General features: G+C 38.2%; 1 protein-coding gene across 1 annotated transcript in view; it reads right to left on the bottom strand.

Moving 5' to 3' along the window:
* Positions 1-20019, bottom strand: part of Smyd5 (SET and MYND domain containing, class 5) — a 331312-nt gene extending 311293 nt beyond the window's left edge. Inside the window, exon 1 of the mRNA XM_090387391.1 lies at positions 19963-20019. Coding sequence (XP_090243517.1) covers positions 19963-20019 — 57 coding nt within the window. The remainder of the gene's footprint in view (positions 1-19962) is intronic.
* Positions 20020-20264: the final 245 nt, after the last annotated feature.

Below are 20264 nucleotides of genomic sequence, written 5' to 3'. Positions count from 1 at the left end.
TGCAATGTGCAAAATCTTTTGACTATTCACAAAATTAAAACAGGATACGAAAGTGAAAACAATTTAAGCTGATTCAAGAAATCCAATTAAACATGACAGATTGCCTAAATGCATTCAGAAAAAAGACTTCCAAAGATGTTTTGAGGGAACAAATATGTGGTTGCAGCAGGATATTATATGAAGAATACTAATAATGAAACACATAATTAAATAAAATAAATTTTTTGCAACATCTGCCAAACTGCTTGAATAAACATACGTTATATGTATTTTATATGTGTGAATAAGTGATGTTAGATATAGTATCACCTATGGCAGTTGTATTTTTCATTATAAATTCAAGTAAATGATAGTAAACAATAGTAACTGATTTAATTAAAGACATAACTACTCTCAAGGGTAAAGGAAAGGCTTTTGCAAGGGTGACTACAGCGGACTTAGTTTTAAAATTGTGTGCAGTGGAACCAACTGATGATGTTATCCAAGAGCAAATTTTAAATGGGAGTATTCAGGGAAGCAATAAAAGAAGCTACTAGGCTTTTTATGCCAAATAAAGAAGTACTGTTGGTAATTACTGTTGACCAACAAAGAAATACTGACCTAAATGGATGTCAGATGAATTATTGAGACATGTGGCAGAGAAGAAAAGTGTATAGGATGCATATAAATTATCGTGTGAAAGAAAAGTCTAAGGTAGATATAAATAAGTCTGTGATCAAGTCACAAAGGAGGTTAGGCAAGCTAAGACAGATTATGAGAAGTCTCTGGCAAAGAAAAACAGAAAAGACTTCTATGCTAATATTAATAGTAGAAGAGTCTGAATCACATTGGGCAACTTGATGTTCATGGATTAACTGTTGATGACCCTGCTCAGGTTGTGGATAAATTAAATAGGCATTTTGCATCTACATTCATACATAAGGAATTCTTTATGGTAGGGAATGCCAAAAGTTTATCAAACTCTAATGAGGAGCTAAATGACCTTGTGATAACTGAAGGGAAAGTGGAGGAGAAATTGTTTAGGATGGACATAAAGACACCTCAGACAGATGGAATCCATCCAATTATATTATGGGAAGCAGCAAAGGCGGTAAGCAAACCCTTAGCCATAATTATTATGAAAGCATGATTGAATTTGGGGATGGTCCATACGGACTGGAGAAGTGTGAATATATCCCCAATTCATTAAAGTGGGGTTCAAAACGTGACACGAGCAATTACAGAACTGTGAGCAATTACAGAACCGTTAGCTTAGTCCAGTGGTTTTCAACAGGGGTGCCACAACAACATTCTTGGGGTGCCTTGTAATTTGGGTTTAAGTTACTTAAAGTTATTATTATTATTTTTTTTGAAATTTATACATTTATTTCATTATAAAAAGGTGTACGGTATCCATTGTACCATATCTTTTTAATTTTGTGATGATCTATAATTGATCTTTATTTACTACCTCTATATAAAGAATAAAATTATTATATAGGTATATATATTAAAAGGTCGAAAACCACTGTGTTAGGTATTTATTTTGGCTTCGGGGTGCCGTGAACTGAGAAATTTTGGGAACCTCTGGCTTAGTCTGTTCCAGGGAAAATAATGGAATCACTGGTTAAAGAAACAATGCAGGGCCATTTGGACAGGCATACAATTCTTCTGAATCACAGCATGGATTTTTTAAGGGGTGGTCTTGTCTAAACAATCTAATAGGTTACAATTATCCAATGACCAAGGAACTGGATGCAAAAAATTATTTTTACATTATATACTTAGATTTCAGGAAGGCTTTTCATACTATTACACATAAGAGACTGCAATGGATAAAGGGATAAAGTGGAAGGAGACAGAATGGTTATCAATGGGCACTGCTCTTCATGGACTAATGTTATTAGTGAGGTTCCTCAGGGCTCAGGTGCCAGGTCCACCATTGTTTTCAATATTTATCAATGATATTGATGAATGTATATCAGTCTTAAAGTCTAAGTTTGAAGATGATACAAAGTTTGGCAGGGGGGTTAACGACAGTCATCAGGGTAAGCTACAACAACAAGATCTGGTAAAATTTGGTTGATGGGCTGAGAAATAGAAGTTGAAGTTTAACATTGACAAATGCAAGGTACTGCCACATGGGTAGCAGTAACCCCAGAGTAACTTATAAACTGGGTGATACTACACTCAGGGTAGTGGAGAATGAAAACAACCAGGGGGTAACCACGTAGTCAGACATGAAATTCTCTGAGCAGTGCAGATATGCTGCCAGGACAGCTCATGGTGTTTAATCAATGATATACAGAAACTTTGCTAGCAGGGATAAGCAGATGATTACTTTATATAAGGCATTTATATAAGGTTAGGCCACATCTGGAGGCTACATGTTTGAGGCCTCCAGACTGTATACAGGTCTGGAGGCTTCATTTTAGGAAACATGTAGACCTTCTGAAATTAATGCAGAGAAAGGCAACCAGATTGGTGAAGGGAAGAAAAGGGTGCTCCTACCTAGAAAGGTTTTAGTTCTGCAAATTGCAGCGTCTTGAGACCAGGCACCTGTGGCGAGATCTGATTAAGGTGTTTAAGCCTTGAATGGATTGAGTAAGCTGAAGGATGGAGGATGGTTCCAGGATAGATGTGTGGAAGTTTGCCTTCAGCTGGGTAGTTGATTGTTGGAACAGGCTTCCATCTATTGTTGTGGAAGTGGATGGGTTCAATAAATTCAAGGGAGAACTAGAGACAAATTCTTGGAGGGTATGGTGGATGGGTTCAATAAATTCAAGGGAGAACTAGACAAATTCTTCGAGGGTATGGTGGATGGGTGAAGTGTTTTACTTTTTTGGCTGATGCTATATAAGCTTGCTTTCTTGCATCATTTGTCATTACTACTACTAGTACTATAACTGAACACTCCACTAACACTGGAGAAAGAATAATGCTGAGCACATATTAGTAAGAGCAATAATCATTTCATGGGATTCAACATCATATAACACAGTATTATGCTGGAATGAATGTTTGAAACTAGCTCCAAATAAGGACAGATCTTGTCAAGAAGAGTTAGTGAGAGTGGTGAGGTCACTATCACTGAAAGCAATTCTTGATTTGGCATCTGAAGAGTGCTCTATAGTTTAAGTTGAATTAGCAGTAACACCTGTTTTTCAAGGTACCCAGTTATCAAGCTCTGAGGCCCAGATATTCAAATTCTCTCTCTTCGTATGGGTGCTGTTCAAAACTTTGATATTAATCTTGATATACCTTCATCAGTATCATTGATAAATATACAAAACAACAATGGGCCCAACACCAAACTCTAGGGGACACCACTAATAACATCAGTCCATGAAGAGCAGTATTGACAATATTGTAAAAGGCGTGTTGCAAGTTTTACTTTTAAGAACCATGCCTTTTTTAAGGTGTGGCCTCTTAGATAAAGAACTTCAAATGCAGTGGAATTATAAACCACTGCATCTAATTATTCCATAAATCAACAGAACAATATAAGCCATACTTGCTGTCTGTCTTTCTGCACTGAGAATTTCATATAAATTCTATAAAATCTACGTAAATTCTCCAACTTCCTTTCTTCCTCTAACATTTTTAACCCAACGTTCCCTGTGTATAAATGTAACACCAGTGGACCAGGACTAAGGTACTTCTGCTGGGATCTAACATTGATGTTACCAACAGGTTGTCTGTTCACTAAATTCAAAAAAAAAAAAAAAAACCATACAGACTCTGCACTTGGCATTAGCAAAGGCACATGATGCAAGAAAGCAAGCTTATACAGCATCAGCCAAAAAAAAAAAAAAACCAATTTCACCCATTCATTTGCTCCAAATGTTTGTCTAGTTCTGCCTTGAAGACCATCTAGGAAGACCATTGCCTTATACCAATGGTTCTTAACATTTATTTTTTGCCCCATGCAATCTTTTCGCCATATGTCAGAATGTCATTCTCCCCTTTCCAAGATTGTCTGACTCAAAAGATGCATTCCAAAAAGATAAAAAGTGAAATATTTATCTTTATTTTTAATTTAATGTAACAACCAATAAAGTATGATGTCCTGTAGATTATGTACAATCTGTAGAATTGTAGTTTGTAGAAAGATCAATATTCCAACAGTTTGAGTCTGTCAATCTGTGGTCCAAATTCCCTTCCCCCCACTGTGAGGGAATCTCCCCCCTGGTTGAGAACTCCTGCCTTATCCAATGGGGTAATCACCTCCTTATCCCTACTAGCAAAATTTCTCTTTATCATTCACAAAAATTCACGAGCCATCATGGCAACCTGTCTGCATTGCCAGGAGAACTTCATATCTGATTAAACAATTATTATTATTATTATTAGCCACATGATACAAGGAAGCCTGAGGCTTATGCTGCACCAGCCAAAAAAAAAAAAAAAATTCCCAAGTTACCCTGAGAGAGAGACAGAGAGAAGTAGAAAGGAATCACCAAGAAAGAGAAGAATGATGATATCCAGCTCAGGACCCTGGGTTTGCCAAGCCCATACTCAACAGATGTGAGCCCCCGGGGTTGTTATGCACAGGTCTTCTCATTTTTCACTAACCTGAGTATAGTACCAAACAGTTGGTATATTACTCCGGGGTTACTGCTACTCATATACTGTACTCTGCATTTATCAAAGTTCAATTGCCATTTCTCAGCCCATCTAACTAAATTTTCTAGATCCTGTTGCAGTAGCATACCATTATTACTGTCATTAACCACTCTACCACCCTTTATAACATCTTCAAACATGATGTCAATGAAGTGATATCAGGATATTAATCCTGATATTACTTCATTAACATATAACGAAAACATAAATGGTCTCAACACCAAACCCTGATAATGATGATATCCATATCAACTAATGTTGATATCATATCAACATTAGTCCACGAAGAGTAATGTCCATTGATTATCACTCTGTCTATTCACACTCAACCATCCCTTTATTCATATCAGAAACTTTCCCTTAATGCCACACTGCTCCAATTTCTACAGGGGCCTTTCATGTGCAACAATATTAGCATTAGTAGAGGCATACGATGCATGAAGGTAAGCTTATTGCAGCATCAGCCAAAAAAAAAAAAAAACATGCACCCATCTCTGAGGGGAGGTCGCCATTAACTGGAGATGAGCAAATGTGTCCCCAGTTCACAAACGGGGATCAAAGGGTGGCACGAGTAATTACAAACCTATTAGTCTAACTTCTGTTCCACGGAAAATAATGGAATCGCTGGTTCAGGAAGCGCAGAATCATCTAGACAAGGCTGCAGTTATGGTTCAGACACTTCACTGGTTTGTTAAGGGGAAGCTTTGTCTGACAAATTTGATTTTCTCAGACAAGAAATGGATTTTAGGAAAAATTTTGATACTGTGGCATAAGGAAGATTACTGTACAAATTGGGGCAGTATGGCATTAAGGGCAAATTGCTACAATGGATAAAAGGATGGTTGAGTGGGACTGAGTGGTTATCAATGGACACTGCTCTTCAAAACTAATGTTACTAGTGGAGCCTCCCAGGGTTTGGTGTTGGGCCCATTGTTTTCGGTATTTACCAATGATACTGATGAAGATGTATCAGGATTAATGTCTAAGTGTGCAGACAATATGAAGGTTGGCAGGGTTGCTAATAGACAGTAATGATAGTACGGTACTGCAACAGGATCTGGAGAAGTTGAGCAGATGGGCTGCGAGGTGGCAACCGAAGTTTAACATTGACAAATGTAAAGTACTCCATATGGGTAGCAGTAACGCCAACGCCAGAGAAACATATTCAAATGTGTGGTACTACACTCAGGATAGTGGAGAATGAAAAGGACCTGAGGGTAATTGTGTAGTCAGATATGAAGTTTTCTGAGCAGTGCAAAAAGTCTGCAAGAGTAGCTCAGTGTCTTGTCAATATTCAGGAATTTTGCTAGCAGGGATAAGGGGGTAATTGTCCCCTTGTATAAGGCAATGGTCAGGCCACACCTTGAGTACTGTACACAGGTCTGGAGGCCTTATTTTAGAAAAGATGTAGAGCTGCTGGAATGAGTACAGAGAAGAGCAACAAGATTGGTGAGAGGAACAATGGGTTGGTGTTATCAAGAAAGGCTTAAATTCTGCAAATTGCAGCTTCTGGAGACTAGGCACCTGCGAGGTGATCTAATTGAGGTATACAAAACCTTGAATGGATTGAGCAAGCTCAATGCTCATGGGATTTTTTGCCTTGCTCAGATTAATCACCTGAGGTGGTATAAATTCAAATTGAGGAAAGACAGTTGTAGAATAGATGTGCAGAAATTTGCCTTTAGCGAGTGGATGGTTGATAGTTGGAACAAACTTCCATCTGTTGTAGCGAAGGTCAGCAACTTAAATAAGTTCAAGGCAGAACTAGACAAACATTTCGAGTGAATGGATGGGTGAAATGGGAAGGTTTCTTTTTTTTTTTTTTTTGCTGATGCTATATAAGCTTGTTTTCTTGCATCATATGCCTACTATTGCTAATGCCGAAATATTGCAGGAAGAGTTGCCGAAATGAATGGTTGCTGAGTGAGTTGGTCAAACAGAGTACGTAAAAAATAGCATGGGACAGTTACAAAGCGATGTAATGTATTGAAGCCTACAAAACGTACAAGTTTATCGGTTGTAGCACTACAAATAAGGTCAAAGATGTGACTGCTGCATAAGAAAAAGTATTGGCTAAGAGAGCAAAGAATGGGGTCAAAGAATTTTTCATGTAAGTGAATACAACAAAGAAGTGAGGTAATCAGATTGGACACGTGCATGTAAAGTCTCAGATAACCCAGCTGATGTTGCACATGAACTGAATAGGTACTTTGCATTGGTCTTTACTGACAAAAACCCTTCAATGCTGAGAAGAGGCTGTGTGAATGAGGCAGAAATTAAGTGGTGTCTTAATTACAGATAATGGTTTATTAGAAAAAGTTTTGAGCATAAAGGCAAGGCTCCCAGAGATGCATAAACTCTGTAGTTTTGATGAGAGTGTAAGGCAGTGTATCGAACCACTGAGGTTAATTATGAGGCATCTTTGGACTTGGGGAGTTTCCTTTGGATTGGACAGGTGCCAATATATCGGCAATGCATAACAACAATTATAAGAGTGTAGTTGGTAATTACAGACCAGTTGATCTAAATTCAGTGGTAGAAAAAATCTTAGAGGTAGTGATTAAAAGTGCAATCCAGAGATATTTAGATAGATATGGCATTCTGAAGGACAACACAACATGGCCTTGTTAATGATAAATCATGCTTAACGATAATCAGGTTAATGATAATCAGGCTATTTTGATACAGTTACTCATGAGCTGGATTCAGGAATAATTTCGACATCATTTATTTAGATTTTAGCAAAACATTTGATTTGGTCCCTCATAATGAATCTGATGAGTATAATGAGCAATTCTGCAGAGAAATAGAGTGAGCCAGCAAATTAGAGTGTCTTATAATGGGGATTTTAATTTCCCGGATACTGACTGAAATTTGTGGGTTGGTCACTCACACACTAGCAAGGCATTTGTGGATTTATTAGATGATTGTTTTCTATAGCTGATCTGATTATCAGTAATGATTCTTCATGCATCAAGAATCTGCAGATAAAGGAACCACTAGGTGGCAGTGATCAGAGTGTGCTGAAGTGAGATTTACTCAAAGAGGTAACTACCATCAGAGGTAAAGGGAAGGGTTTTTGCTTTCGTAAAGGTGACTACGATGGTCTGAGACCGTATTGAAATTCTATACGGTGGAACCAACTGATTATGTTATCAATAGCAAATTCAAAATGGGAAGTATTTAAAGAATTTATCGTGGAAGCTACTAGGCTTTAAATACCAACAAAGAAATATTGTTCAAGATTTAGGCCTAAATGGATGTCAGATGAACTAATTAGACATGTGACAGAGAAGAAAAATGCATGGGATACATATAAGTTAACAAGTGACACAGAAGCCTATGATATATATAAGCTGGTCTATAACCAAGTTACAAAGGAGGTTAGGCAGGCAAAGGCAGATTACGATAAATCTTTGGCAAAGGACGCCAAGAAAAACAGCAAAGAGTTATTTACTTATGCAAACTCTAGAAGGAAGGGGATGAATCAGATTGGTCCACTTGATATTGATGGTTCAACTGTTGATGATCCTGCTCAGGTAGCTAACAAACTAAATGAATATTTTGCATCAACATTTACACATGAGGAGTTATTCAGGGAGGGGAATGCCAAAGTGTATTCAACTGTGGCAGTAAGCTAGATAATCTTGTAATAACTGAGAGTAAAGTGGGGGAGAAATTGTTGAAGATAAACACCAGAAAGTCACCTGGGGTGGATGGAATCTATCCAGTTATATTAAAGGAGGCTGCAAAGGAAGTAAGCAAACCCTTAGCCATAACTGTGAGAGCTTCCCTGGACTCAGGGACCAATGGACTAGAGATGTGCAAATGTGACCCCAATCCACAAAGAAGGATCTAAAGGGGACACAGGTAATTACAGACCTGTTAGTTTAACTTCTGTTCCAGGGAAATTAATGGGGGCACTAGTTAAAAAAGCATTGCAGGATCATCTAGACAAGACTCCAGTTATAGCTCAGACACATCATGGGTTTGTTAAGGGGAAGTCTTATCTGAATAATTTGATTGGATACTATGATGTAGTCACAGAGGAACTGGATGCAAAGAATAACTTTGATATCATATATTTGGATTTTAGAAAAGCCTTTGATACTGTTGCACATGGAAGACTACTGCACAAATTGGAGCAGTGTGGCATTGGAGGCAAATTGCTGCTATGGATAAAGGGATGGTTAAGTGGGAAGAAGACAGAGTGGTAATCAATGGACACTGCTCTTCATGGATTAATGTTATTAGTGGAGTCCCTCAAGGTTCAGTGTAAATAGGTCCATTGTTGTTTTGTGTATTTATAAATGATATTGATGATGATATATATCTTCGTATTGTCTGTAAACTTGGACATTAAGCCATCAGGCTTAATGTCCAAGTTTGCAGACGATACGAAGGTTGGCAGGGTGTTAATGACACTAATGACAGTACACTGCTGCAACAGGATCTAGAAAAGTTGAGCAGATGGGCTGAGAGGTGGCAAATGAAGTTTAACAGTGACAAATGTAAAATACTACATATGGGAAGCAGTAATCCCCGAGTAATGTATCAACTCTCTGGTACCACACTGACAGTGGTAGAGAATTAAAAGGACCTGGTGGTAATTGTGCATGCAGATATGAAGTTTTCTGAGCAGTACAGACAGTTAACAAGAGTAGCTCATGGTGTCTTGTCAATGATATACAGGATTTTTTCTAGCAGGGATAAGGAGGTGATTATCTCCTTGTATAAGGCAATGGTCAGACCACACCTTGAGTACTGTATACAGGTACTGTATAAATGGGAAGCATTCAAGGAACTAATCTTGGAGGCTACCAGGCTTTACATACCAACTAAGAAATATTGTTCAAGGTTTAGGCCTAAATGGTTGTCAGATGAACTAATGAGACATGTGGCAGAGAAGAAAAATGCATGGGATACATACAAATTAATGGGTGACATGGAAGCCTATGATAGATATAAGTTGGTCTGTAACCAAGTCACAACGAAGTTTAGGCAGGCAAAGGCAGACTACGAAAAATCCTTGGCAAAGGATGCAAAGGAAAACAGAAAAGACTTCTTTACATATTTAAACTCAAGAAGGAAAGGGATGAATCCGATTGGTCCACTGGATATTGATGGTTCAACAGTTGAGGATCCTGCTCAGGTGGCTAACAATCTAAATGAGTATTTTGCATCTACATTCATGCATGAGGAGTTATTCAGGAAGGAGAATGATGTAGGTAAAGTAAACATTGCAGTGAGCTGGATGATTTTGTAATAACTGAGAGGAAAGTGGAGGAGAGATTGTTGAGGATAAACATAAAAAAGGCACTTGGGGTGGATGGGATCTATCCAGTTAGCAAAGGAAGTAAGCAAACCCCTAGCCATAATTATGAGAGGTTCTTTGGACTCAGGGGAGGTACCCATAGACTGGAGATGTGGAAATGTAACCCCAATTCACAAAAGAGGATCAAAGGCTGACAAGTAATTATAGACCTGTTAGTTTAACTTCTGTTCCAGGTAAATTAATGGAGGCACTGGTTAAAGAAGCACTGCAGGATCATCTAGACAAGAATTCAGTTATAGCTCAGACGCAGCATGGTTTTGTTAAGGGCAGGTCTTGCCTGACCAATTTGATTGGATACTATGATGTAGTCACAAAAGAACTGGATGCAGGGAATAACTTTGATATTATATATTTGGATCTTAGAAAGGCTTTTGATACTGTTGCACATGGAAGACTGCTGCACAAATTGGAGCAGTGTGGCACTGGAGGCAAATTGCTGCTATGGATAAGGGGATGGTTGAGTGGCAGAAGACAGAGAGTGGTAATCAATGGACACTGCTCAACGTGGACTAATGTTATTAGTGGAGTTCCTCAGGTTTCAGTGTTGGGTCCGTTGTTGTTTTCGGTGTTTATGAATGATATTGATGATGGGATATCAAGTTTAATGTCCAAGTTTGCAGATGATACAAAGGTTGGCAGGGTTGTTAAGGACACTACTGACGCTATGCTGCTGCAACAGGATCTGGAAAGGTTGAACAGATGGGCTGAGAGGTGGCAAATGAAGTTTAACATTGACAAATGTAAAGTACTACATATGGGAAACAGTAACCCCAGAGCAACGTATCAACTCTGCGGTACTACACTGACAGTGGTGGAGAATGAAAAGGACCTGGGGGTAATTGTGCAGGCAGATATGAAGTTCTCTGAGCAGTGCAGACGAGCAGCAAGAGTAGCTCATGGTGTCTTGTCAATGATATACAGGAATTTTTCTAGCAGGGATAAGGAGGTGATTATTCCCTTGTATAAGGCAATGGTTAGGCCACATCTTGAGTACTGTATACAGGTCTGGAGGCCTCATTTCAAGAAGGATGTAGAGCTGCTGGAACGGGTACAGAGAAGGACAACAAGATTAGTGAATGGAACAAAGGGTTGTTCTTACAAAGAAAGGCTTAAGTTTTGCAAATTACAGAGTCTGGAGACTAGGCACTGGCGAGGTGATCTGATAGAGGTGTATAAGGCTTTGAATGGTTTGAGCATGCTCAATGCCAATGGGATTCTTCATCCTGCTCAGAATAATCACCTCAGAGGGCATAAATTCAAATTGAGGAAGGACGGATATCAGATAGATGTGGGGAAATTTGCCTTTGGCCAGCGGGTGGTTGGTTGGTGGAACCGACTTCCATCACTTGTTGTTGAAGTTGATAGCCTAAACAAATTTAAAGCTCAACTGGACAGGTATTTCGAACGAACGGAGGGGTGAAATGGGAGTGGTGTGTGTTTTTTTTTTTTTTTTTTTTGGTTGATGCTGAATAAGCTTGCTTTCTTGCATCATATGCCTCTACTAATGCTAATGCTAGGTCTGGAGGCCTCATTTTAAGAAGGATGTAGAGCTGTTTGTTTGTTATTTGGTTTTTAGGAGCATTAGCAACTAAGGCCATATTGCTCCGGAATGTAGAGCTGTTGGAATGAGTACAGAAAAGGGCAACAAGATTAGTGAATGGAACAAAGGTTTGCTCTTATGGAGAAAGACTTAAGTTTTGCAAATTACAGTGTCTGGTGATTAGGCACCTGTGAGGTGATCCGATTGAGGTGTAAGAAGTCTTGAATGGTTTGAGCATGTCCAATGCTGATGGGATACTTCCTCTTGCTCAGAATAATTTCCCGAGAGGGCATAAATTCAAATTGAGGCAAGATGGTTGTAGGATAGATGTGCGGAAGTTTGCCTTTAGCCAGAGGGTGGTTGATTGCTGGAAAAACTTCCATCTGCGATTGTAGAAGTTGATAGCTTAAATAGATTCATGGCAGAACTTGACAAAAATTTGGAGGGAGTGGATGGGTGAAATAAGGGTTTTTTTTTTTTTTTTTTTTTATTTGGCTGATGCTATAAAGCTTGCTTTCTTGCATCATGTGCCTTTGATAATGCTAAGAGGTTGCTGTATAAGCTTGAACAGGTTGGGATTCCTGATAAGACTCTAAGATGGATTGCTGAGTGGCTGCAGATAAGAAGGCAGAGGGTTGTGATTAATGGATATTCTTCAGACGGGTATAAAATCAGGAGTGGTGTCCCTCAAGTGTGGGGTGTGTCATTTTTATAAATGACAGCAACTCCTCGACTTACGTAACGTTGCATTCCACAGATCGCTAAGCGTCAGATTTACGCAAGTTGGAATTTCCCCAATGATTGTATAGTACTCGCAACTGTGCTCGCTGAATTAATTGAATCAGAAAAGAAATGTTCAACGAACATGTAAAGAGAATTATTTATTGTATTTGTTCAATTTTTTATGCGCAGGAAAAATTACAAAAACGTGCAATTTAAAAAAAATTTTAAAATTATAAAATTACAAAAAACGAGTGGAGACTGGCATAACGTCAGTAAGTTTTACCTCTTAAGCATCATTGTCAGAATCAACATCTTCATCTGATAAGTCGCCTTCATCAATAATGTTTTCCAACACATCACAAAATTTCTATGCAGCTGCAGAATCGACATGGCGACTTCACTGCGTACTTTAACGTTGTGGAAACCATATGTTTGAACCTATTAAACCACCCGTTGTTTGCCACAAACTTGAGTTGGGGTAATATTATTCCCAGCTGTTCCATCTTTGATATAGCACCTGAATGCTGTTTTGTGATCACTGTTGATCTTAAGCGCATTGATCCTTTGACATGTTCTTTTATACATGCACTGTCCTTTAAAATAGTATTCACTGTTGATGCAGTGAGACCTAATTCCCTCGCAAAGATGACAAACTTTGTCCTGCTTCAGACTTCTTAATCATTTTCATCTTCATTTCTAAATCAATTTTTTTTCGTTTCCTGGCACTACCACCACTTGGACTTTTCGTTGATTGCTTTCGCTTCATTACTGTAATACACAAATAGGAATGAAGAGATGTTTTTGAAAATTTGTTTTTTATATGATTGAAGATTTCAGTGAAGGGAAGACATTTCACCATAAAAGCATAAAAACCCACACAACTGCAATTATCAGTATTATCACAAATGAAATAAGATAGAGTTTACTAACCATTTATAATTAGATGCACTAACAGAAAAGCCCAATAAACTGGAAAGTGCAAATTGTTTTTATTGTTTTATGATCATGACCTCCAGAAACGTGATTTAGAAAAATATCACAAAGGTGTTCAAGATTCTTATAACGGAAACATATGATAATGATGAAAGGGTAGTGCAATTTCCATTATAAATATGACCTTTTAGAAAGATAAATAGCTTAGTAATATAAGGAAATTTTCAACTTCTAAGGACTTGGAAAGAATTACAAAAAAAAAATAAAAACCACACAATGTGTTATTGGGTTCACATTACAATATTTTCACGATATCTACATTTATTCCTACAGAGTGTAAAATATGTTTCCATGATTTTTTTAAGTTTGCACCGGCCGGCAAAAATATGTAAAGTCGAATTTCCGTAAGTCGAGTATTACATAAGTCAGGGAGTTCCTGTAGTTAATTATCAATGCCAAGCAACACACCTTCAGGATGACTTTAACAGACTTCAAAGATAGTCAGAGAAGTGGCAGCTATGTTTTAATGCTGCTAAATGAAAGGTCTTACACTTGCAGAACAGCAACCCACAAATAAATTATACACTTGAAGTTGAAGTAAAAATATAGTAGAGGAAGAAAGGGAACTGGGAGTTACAATACGGGCAGATATCAAGTTTTCTAAACAGTGTAAGCAGGCAACCGGGAAAGCCCACGGTGTCCTATCAATGATTTATTGAACATTATCCTGGAGACGGGGTCATAATCCCACTATATAACGCAATTGCAAGACCACATTTGGAATACTGCTGTCAAGTATTGAGACTACTGAGAAAAAAAGACACCAAGCTTATTCAAAGGGTCCAAAGACAGGAACTCGAATGGTGAAATCTGCAGAAGGACAACCATGTCCAATAAATGTGCTAAGGCTGTTCAAGAGAAGAATGTTGCATATCATAATTGGCTTGTTTCTAATTCTTCAGTTTCATTTTCTGCCTACACCAAAGCTCGCAACAATTGTAAAGCAGTTATTAATCAGTCCAAACTAGAGTTTGAACAGGCTTCTTAAGAGTAGAAAACTTGCTTGTTGCCCTAATGGTAGCTGAGCATTCTGGTCTCTTGCCAAAGCTATTGGCCGCAACTTTTGCCCATCTCTGCTCCTACCTCTGTCCAAACCAGATGGTTCTGTTGTCACTTCAGCCAAGGATAAAGCTGACCTGCTAGCATCCCATTTTTCTTCCAGCTCATGTATTAATGATCTTGGTAAAACACCTCCCACCATTCCCAACAAGCTCCATTCAATGCTTCCTGTGGTCTTCTGTGAAAAGGATATCAGAAGGATTTTGATGAATTTTGATGCTAAGAAAGCTCCTGATGGTATTTCTCCACTTATTCTCAAACCTGTTCTCCTGAACTTACTCCTATTTTTTGGCGCCTTTTTTCACTTTCTTATTCCAAAGGTGTTTTTCCTTCTGCTTGGAAATTTGCTCATATCCAGCCAGTTCCTAAAAAGGGTGACAAATCCCTCCCATCCAATTATCATCCCACTGCAATTACTTCTACTCTTTCTAAAGTAACGGAGAAATCAATTAACCGCCAACTCTTAAGCTACCCAGAATCTTCCGTCTGATCAATGATCGCCAGTATGGATTCCGTCAGTGTCGATCCACTGGTGATATTCTGACTTATGTTACCCATTTATGGACTAATTCAATGGAAAGGTTCTGTGAAACACAGGTAGTTGCTCTTGACATCTCAAAGGCTTTTGATCGTGTTTGGCATAAAGGTCTTCTAAACAAGCTTCCATCTTATGGTTTGCCAACTGTTTTAATAATTGGTTATCCAGTTTTCTCTCTGGTCGCTCACTGAGAGTGATGTTAGATGGCTCTCTGTCTTCTAACTTCTCCACTAATGCCGGTGTCCCCCAAGGTTCAGTTCTTTCCCCCACTTTTTTCCTCTTGTATATTAATGACCTTCTTCCACTGACTGGAAATCCTATCCATAGTTTTGCCGATGATAGCACATTGCATTCCACTTTCCATTTTGAGAAACCTTGTCCTGCTCAATCAGCTTCAACTTATCGAAAATCTGCTACCAATTCCTTAAATGCCGATCTTCAGGTAATTCTCCAGTGGGGCAAAGACAACTTAGTTGATTTCAACCCTTCTAAAACTCAGTCTTGTCTTATATCTCACAAAAAGGATTCTTCTGCTCCTATGCTTATCTTTAGTGACGCTCCGATTTCTAGGCAAAATGATATATCTCTTTTGGGGATTACCCTGACTTCTAATCTCTCTCTTGGCACAAGCACATTACAAATATTGCTTCCTCTGCATCTAAAAAACTTGGTTTTCTCTTTCGCTCTTGGCATTACTTTTCTTCCAAACAGCTGCTCACTCTGTATAAATCGCAAATCGACCCTGCCATGGAATATTGTTCCCACATCTGGGGTGGTGCCCCCAAAACCTCTCTCAGGCTTCTTGATTCCATTCAGAAGAGGGCAGTTAGGTTAATTAATGATTCATCTCTAACAGAGTCTCTCCACTCGCTTTTTCATAGACGTACTGTTTCTGCTGCATGCCTCTTCTACAGATACTTCCATGGGCACTATTCTTCTGAATTCTATGATTCCCGCTCTCTCTCTCTCTCTTTCAAAACAGTCCGAACACGTGCCGCCACCAGCCAACATCCATTTACTGTCCAACTTCAAACCCACAGAACCAACTTTTCATCTTCCTCATTTATTCATTGAACTGTCATTTTCTGGAACAACCTTCCTTCATACGTATTTCCTGAAAATTACAATCTACAGAAGTTCAAGTCCAATGTAAACAAATATCTTCTTTCGTCTTCTCAACCTCCAACCCAAGCACGGTACCAAGTACTATAGGTTCTAATACCTCTCGTGTTTGGGGTTCACATAAAAAAAAAAAAAAAATCTTCAATCAGGCACGTCAGAAGTGACCTGATTGAAGATTACAAGGCTCTGAGAGGGATTAGTAAAATGAACGAAGGTGGAGTTCTCACTATTCTAAAGAATTACAGAACTAAGTGATAAATTCAAATTACAGGCAGAGGTTTAGATCAGATTGTAGGAAGTTCTTTAAGCCAATGAGTCGTTGATTGCCAGAACAAGTTGCCCTTGCAGGTAGTCAAGGCTGATAGTTTGAATAAATTCAAATGTTAACCGGATAGTTACCTGTGTACGGCAGGAAGCATATAATCTGCATTCCTATCTACTTGTTTGTTTTTCCTGCCAGAGCAGCAAAAGCCTGTGGCATGTGGCAAATAAACTGTTACTACTACATCTGGAAAGTTAAAATCCTTGTTTATAAGACATTCTAATTTAAATAAATAAATTTTCTGTTTATACTCTGGGACAACCAAATGGTCAGAGGAGTTCACAAGATAGACGGAATACAAGCAACAGCACCGTATTCAGCAGTCACAGGCTTGAACCCCAGTTTTCTGTATATATTGTACTCGTATTCAAATTCTGAATCCCTTATATCTGAGTGACACCACATATCTGAAATCCCAATAATGTCTGCATTTAATGTCTTGACCAGCACTGCAAATTCATCAAATTTATTACTATACTCTTAGCACTGGTGAACATGCAAGTATACATGCACCTGTTCTAACTCTTAATAACCCTAACACAGCCCATGTATTTACTAATTTCATGATGATTCCCAGCAGTTCTTGAAATCCCAGCAGCTTGCTTTCAATGCTGCTGCTCTTTCCAATAGAATGCAGTGCAAGAAATACTTTCACTTCTGCTTGCAGCTATTGTTAATCTATTAGTCTGTGCATCATCCCAAGATAGCAGTTTTCCAACCAAACGATGCCTCAATCAGCAAAAATATTCTTGCACCCTTGCTATTTAAGTATCCAATCCGTGGAAAAGTAGTCTCTCCCCTTAACAAGCACAAACCACACTTAGAAAAATTTTACCCCAATGGGCCTTGAGCACACACACATTCTCCAGGGCCAAATTGCCTAACAAGGCAATACTAATGCCTTGTCAGTCAAATTTACTTTTGCATGTTTAAACCTGTTTAACTAGTATTAGTATACTTTCTCTCCTATCGTGTTGGGCAGAATTGCAGACTCAAATTTAACTCTAACTTGCAACTTTTTTTGAACATTGTCCTGCATTTGTTAAGTAAGTCTGTAGATCTCCCAATGTCATTAGTGCCAATGTGCACGATATCACCTTTTGTGCCCTTAAAAGATAATGTCTCTATATGTTATGCCATCAATTGCACTCTTTCTAGACAGGTGTATTTCGAGAGCACATCATGTGGTCATAATGAGAGATTTACTCTGTAATAATATTTTACTAAGATTTCTATACCAATTTAGCAATAAAATTGATAAAGTAGCAACTACAGAATCCTACTCATAGGATTTCACATTAATGTTTCCAATGATTTCTTCTTCATTTTTAAATGTTTTATTAGTATTAGTCGCAACATATGATTCAAAAATGAAAGCTTATACAGCATCAGCCAAAAAAAAAAAAAAGATCCAACATTACATCTCCATCCCAACTAATAATTTATCTAATTCTTACTTAAATTTATTCAAACTACTATTTCTATAACACAAGGTGGAAAGTTTGTTTCAACAATCAATTGCCTTCTGGAAGAAAGAAATATCCACACATCTATCCTGCAACCATCCTTCCGCAATTTAAATTTATGACCCAGTACATGTGCTACCAGAGCAAGAGGAAGGATACTATCAGCATTTAACTTACTCAATCCATTCAAAGACTTAAACACCTTAATCAAATCTTGCAAGTGTCCAGTTTCCAAGTCCTGCCATTTGCACAAATGAAATCTTTCTTGGTAATAGAAAGATCATTTCTGCAAGCTTTGGCTAAACATTTCAAAATCTGTTTCATGAAGATTAGATTAATTTTTTTTTTTTTTTTTTTTTTTTTGGTAGTTGTTGGCGCATCGGCTTCTGTGGCCATAGTGCACCTCCCAAGGTTTTTGCAGTACTTTTATCCAAGCCCGAGGCGGGATTCAAACCCGCGACCTTTGGGTTGCCAGGCAGGCACTTTACCCACCTGGCTAGCCCGGTCGGCATCAGATTAATGATTTATAAACTTTGTAAAGGGGAGAACAGTGAAGTATGGTGTAACAAGATTTGTCATAAAAAGTGGCTGTGGCTAGAAGTGCAGCTGGATTGTCTCAAGCTATAAATGCAATGATCTCTGTGAAGTTCCAGATTACCTGTGTTATAATAAACCCCAGGGGCTCACATCTGGTGAGTATGGGCTTGGCACACCCTGAGAAGGATGTCATCATTCTCTTTCTTGGCAATTCCCTTTTGACACTCTCTCTCTCTCTCTCTCTCTCTCTTAGGGTAACTTTGGAAATTATTTTTCTGGCTGGTGCAGCCTACCTTGCACCATATAGCTAATAATAATAATAATAAATAAAAACTGTTTCCATAGGATTTAGTTTTACATTTTCATCAATAGAGATCATGTTTTTAAACTAGTCAATGGGCACAGAAATGGCAAAGCATTTTAGTGAATCTTGTTTAATTTTTTAAACAACTCAATGGGTAAAACTTCCTTCTACATTTATTATTATTACTTGTAATAGCAGTGGCATATACTGCATGAAATCAAGCTTATAAAGCATCAGACAAAAAAAGTGGGAGGGAAAGGATATGTGGGTAGGAAAACTGATAACTGGGGGGGGTCACAATAATAGATTAACTAGAACTGCAGGTTGTTGTTATTTGGTTTTTAGGAGCATTAACAACTAAGGCCATATTGCTCCAGGGATATGCAGTGGTCATTCCCTGACCTTTCTGCATCCTCCATATTTGGTGGTCACGGGCTTGAACCTCGGTCTAATCAAGAAGTGTGTGCTTCACACTGCTGCTCCTGCCCACCTGGCTAGGAGGCGCCACTAGAACTGCAGGCAGAGATGAAAGTGGAAGATTTAAAAAATTAATAATAAAATAAAGAATATTCTTGCATACCCTGCTTTAGAAAAAAAAAAAAAAAAAGTTGAAACAACTGTCTGATGCTCCCTTATTCAACTACAACTCAATCGATTTCCATAAAATTCTGAAAATTAGTAAATTAAACATTGCATTGCTCCAAACTTGTTTCAGAATAGGTGATATCACAAGTGGGCACTATAATAAATTTTGAATAACTGTTAATATGAAATTTTGCTCAATTTTTCATACAAAAGTATAAGCTTATATGTACTCATTGAGGTGAGGAGGGCGGGGATAAATCCCCCAAAAACGTTTATTTTTTCTATTATATATTTATCCAGTCATGTGTTGATATTTATAAAAGCTACCATTATGGGATACCCCCCCTCAAAACTACTGGGATGGGGTAGTATTATGCACATCCTCGTGCAAGGCCGTTGCTAGTTCAGAGAAGGTCCAAGGATTAATGGTGGCACTAACCAATCGTCTTTGACGGGAATAACGGAGAACCCCCTTCCTCTTGTTTGGATTTGGGTCCAGCTTCAATGGGAGGCCGAATGCGCTAACCCCCCTAAGCACGAGCCTTGTCTTCAGATTTCGGATCATGAAGATTGTTTTTTTAATAAACCTTGAAATGATAATAATTGAAATCTTTAAATTTATGGTACTGTTGCCGGTTCAAAATAAATCTCATGAAGAGACAGAACACTTCTCGATAATCCTTTACTGTACATCCATTATGAATTTAAAAAAAAAAATGTTCCATATCTAAGCATAACATTTACAAAACTCTAACAGACTGATATAAATGAAACTCAGGAATATACATAATTTACTGCAATCCTCAAATTTCAGTAGAAAACATACTACTTACCTTGACACCACCAATTTCACGAACCTCCACGCCAGGCGAATCAGCGTGGAACGCCATTTCACCTGAAAACAAAACGGGCTGCCATCTGTCGTCAGTGATCAAACTTATTTTGCAAACTCGTTATTTGAATCAGTGGTTCTCAATACAAAATATACTTTTCTATAAAATATACAAAATATATTTGGCCACCCCTCAGTTTACAGTTGATCACATCCTATAACAGCACCATGTGTCAGAAATATATGCAAATAAGCTCGTAGCCATCGAGTAGACAGTACTTTCCTTGATGGCTGCAAATCGTA

Source organism: Mastigoproctus giganteus, chromosome 13 (assembly GCF_048544385.1).
Source record: "Mastigoproctus giganteus isolate SK-2022 chromosome 13, ASM4854438v1, whole genome shotgun sequence".
Lineage (NCBI taxonomy): Eukaryota > Metazoa > Arthropoda > Arachnida > Uropygi > Thelyphonidae > Mastigoproctus > Mastigoproctus giganteus.
This window is presented reverse-complemented; position numbering and strand designations above follow the sequence as displayed.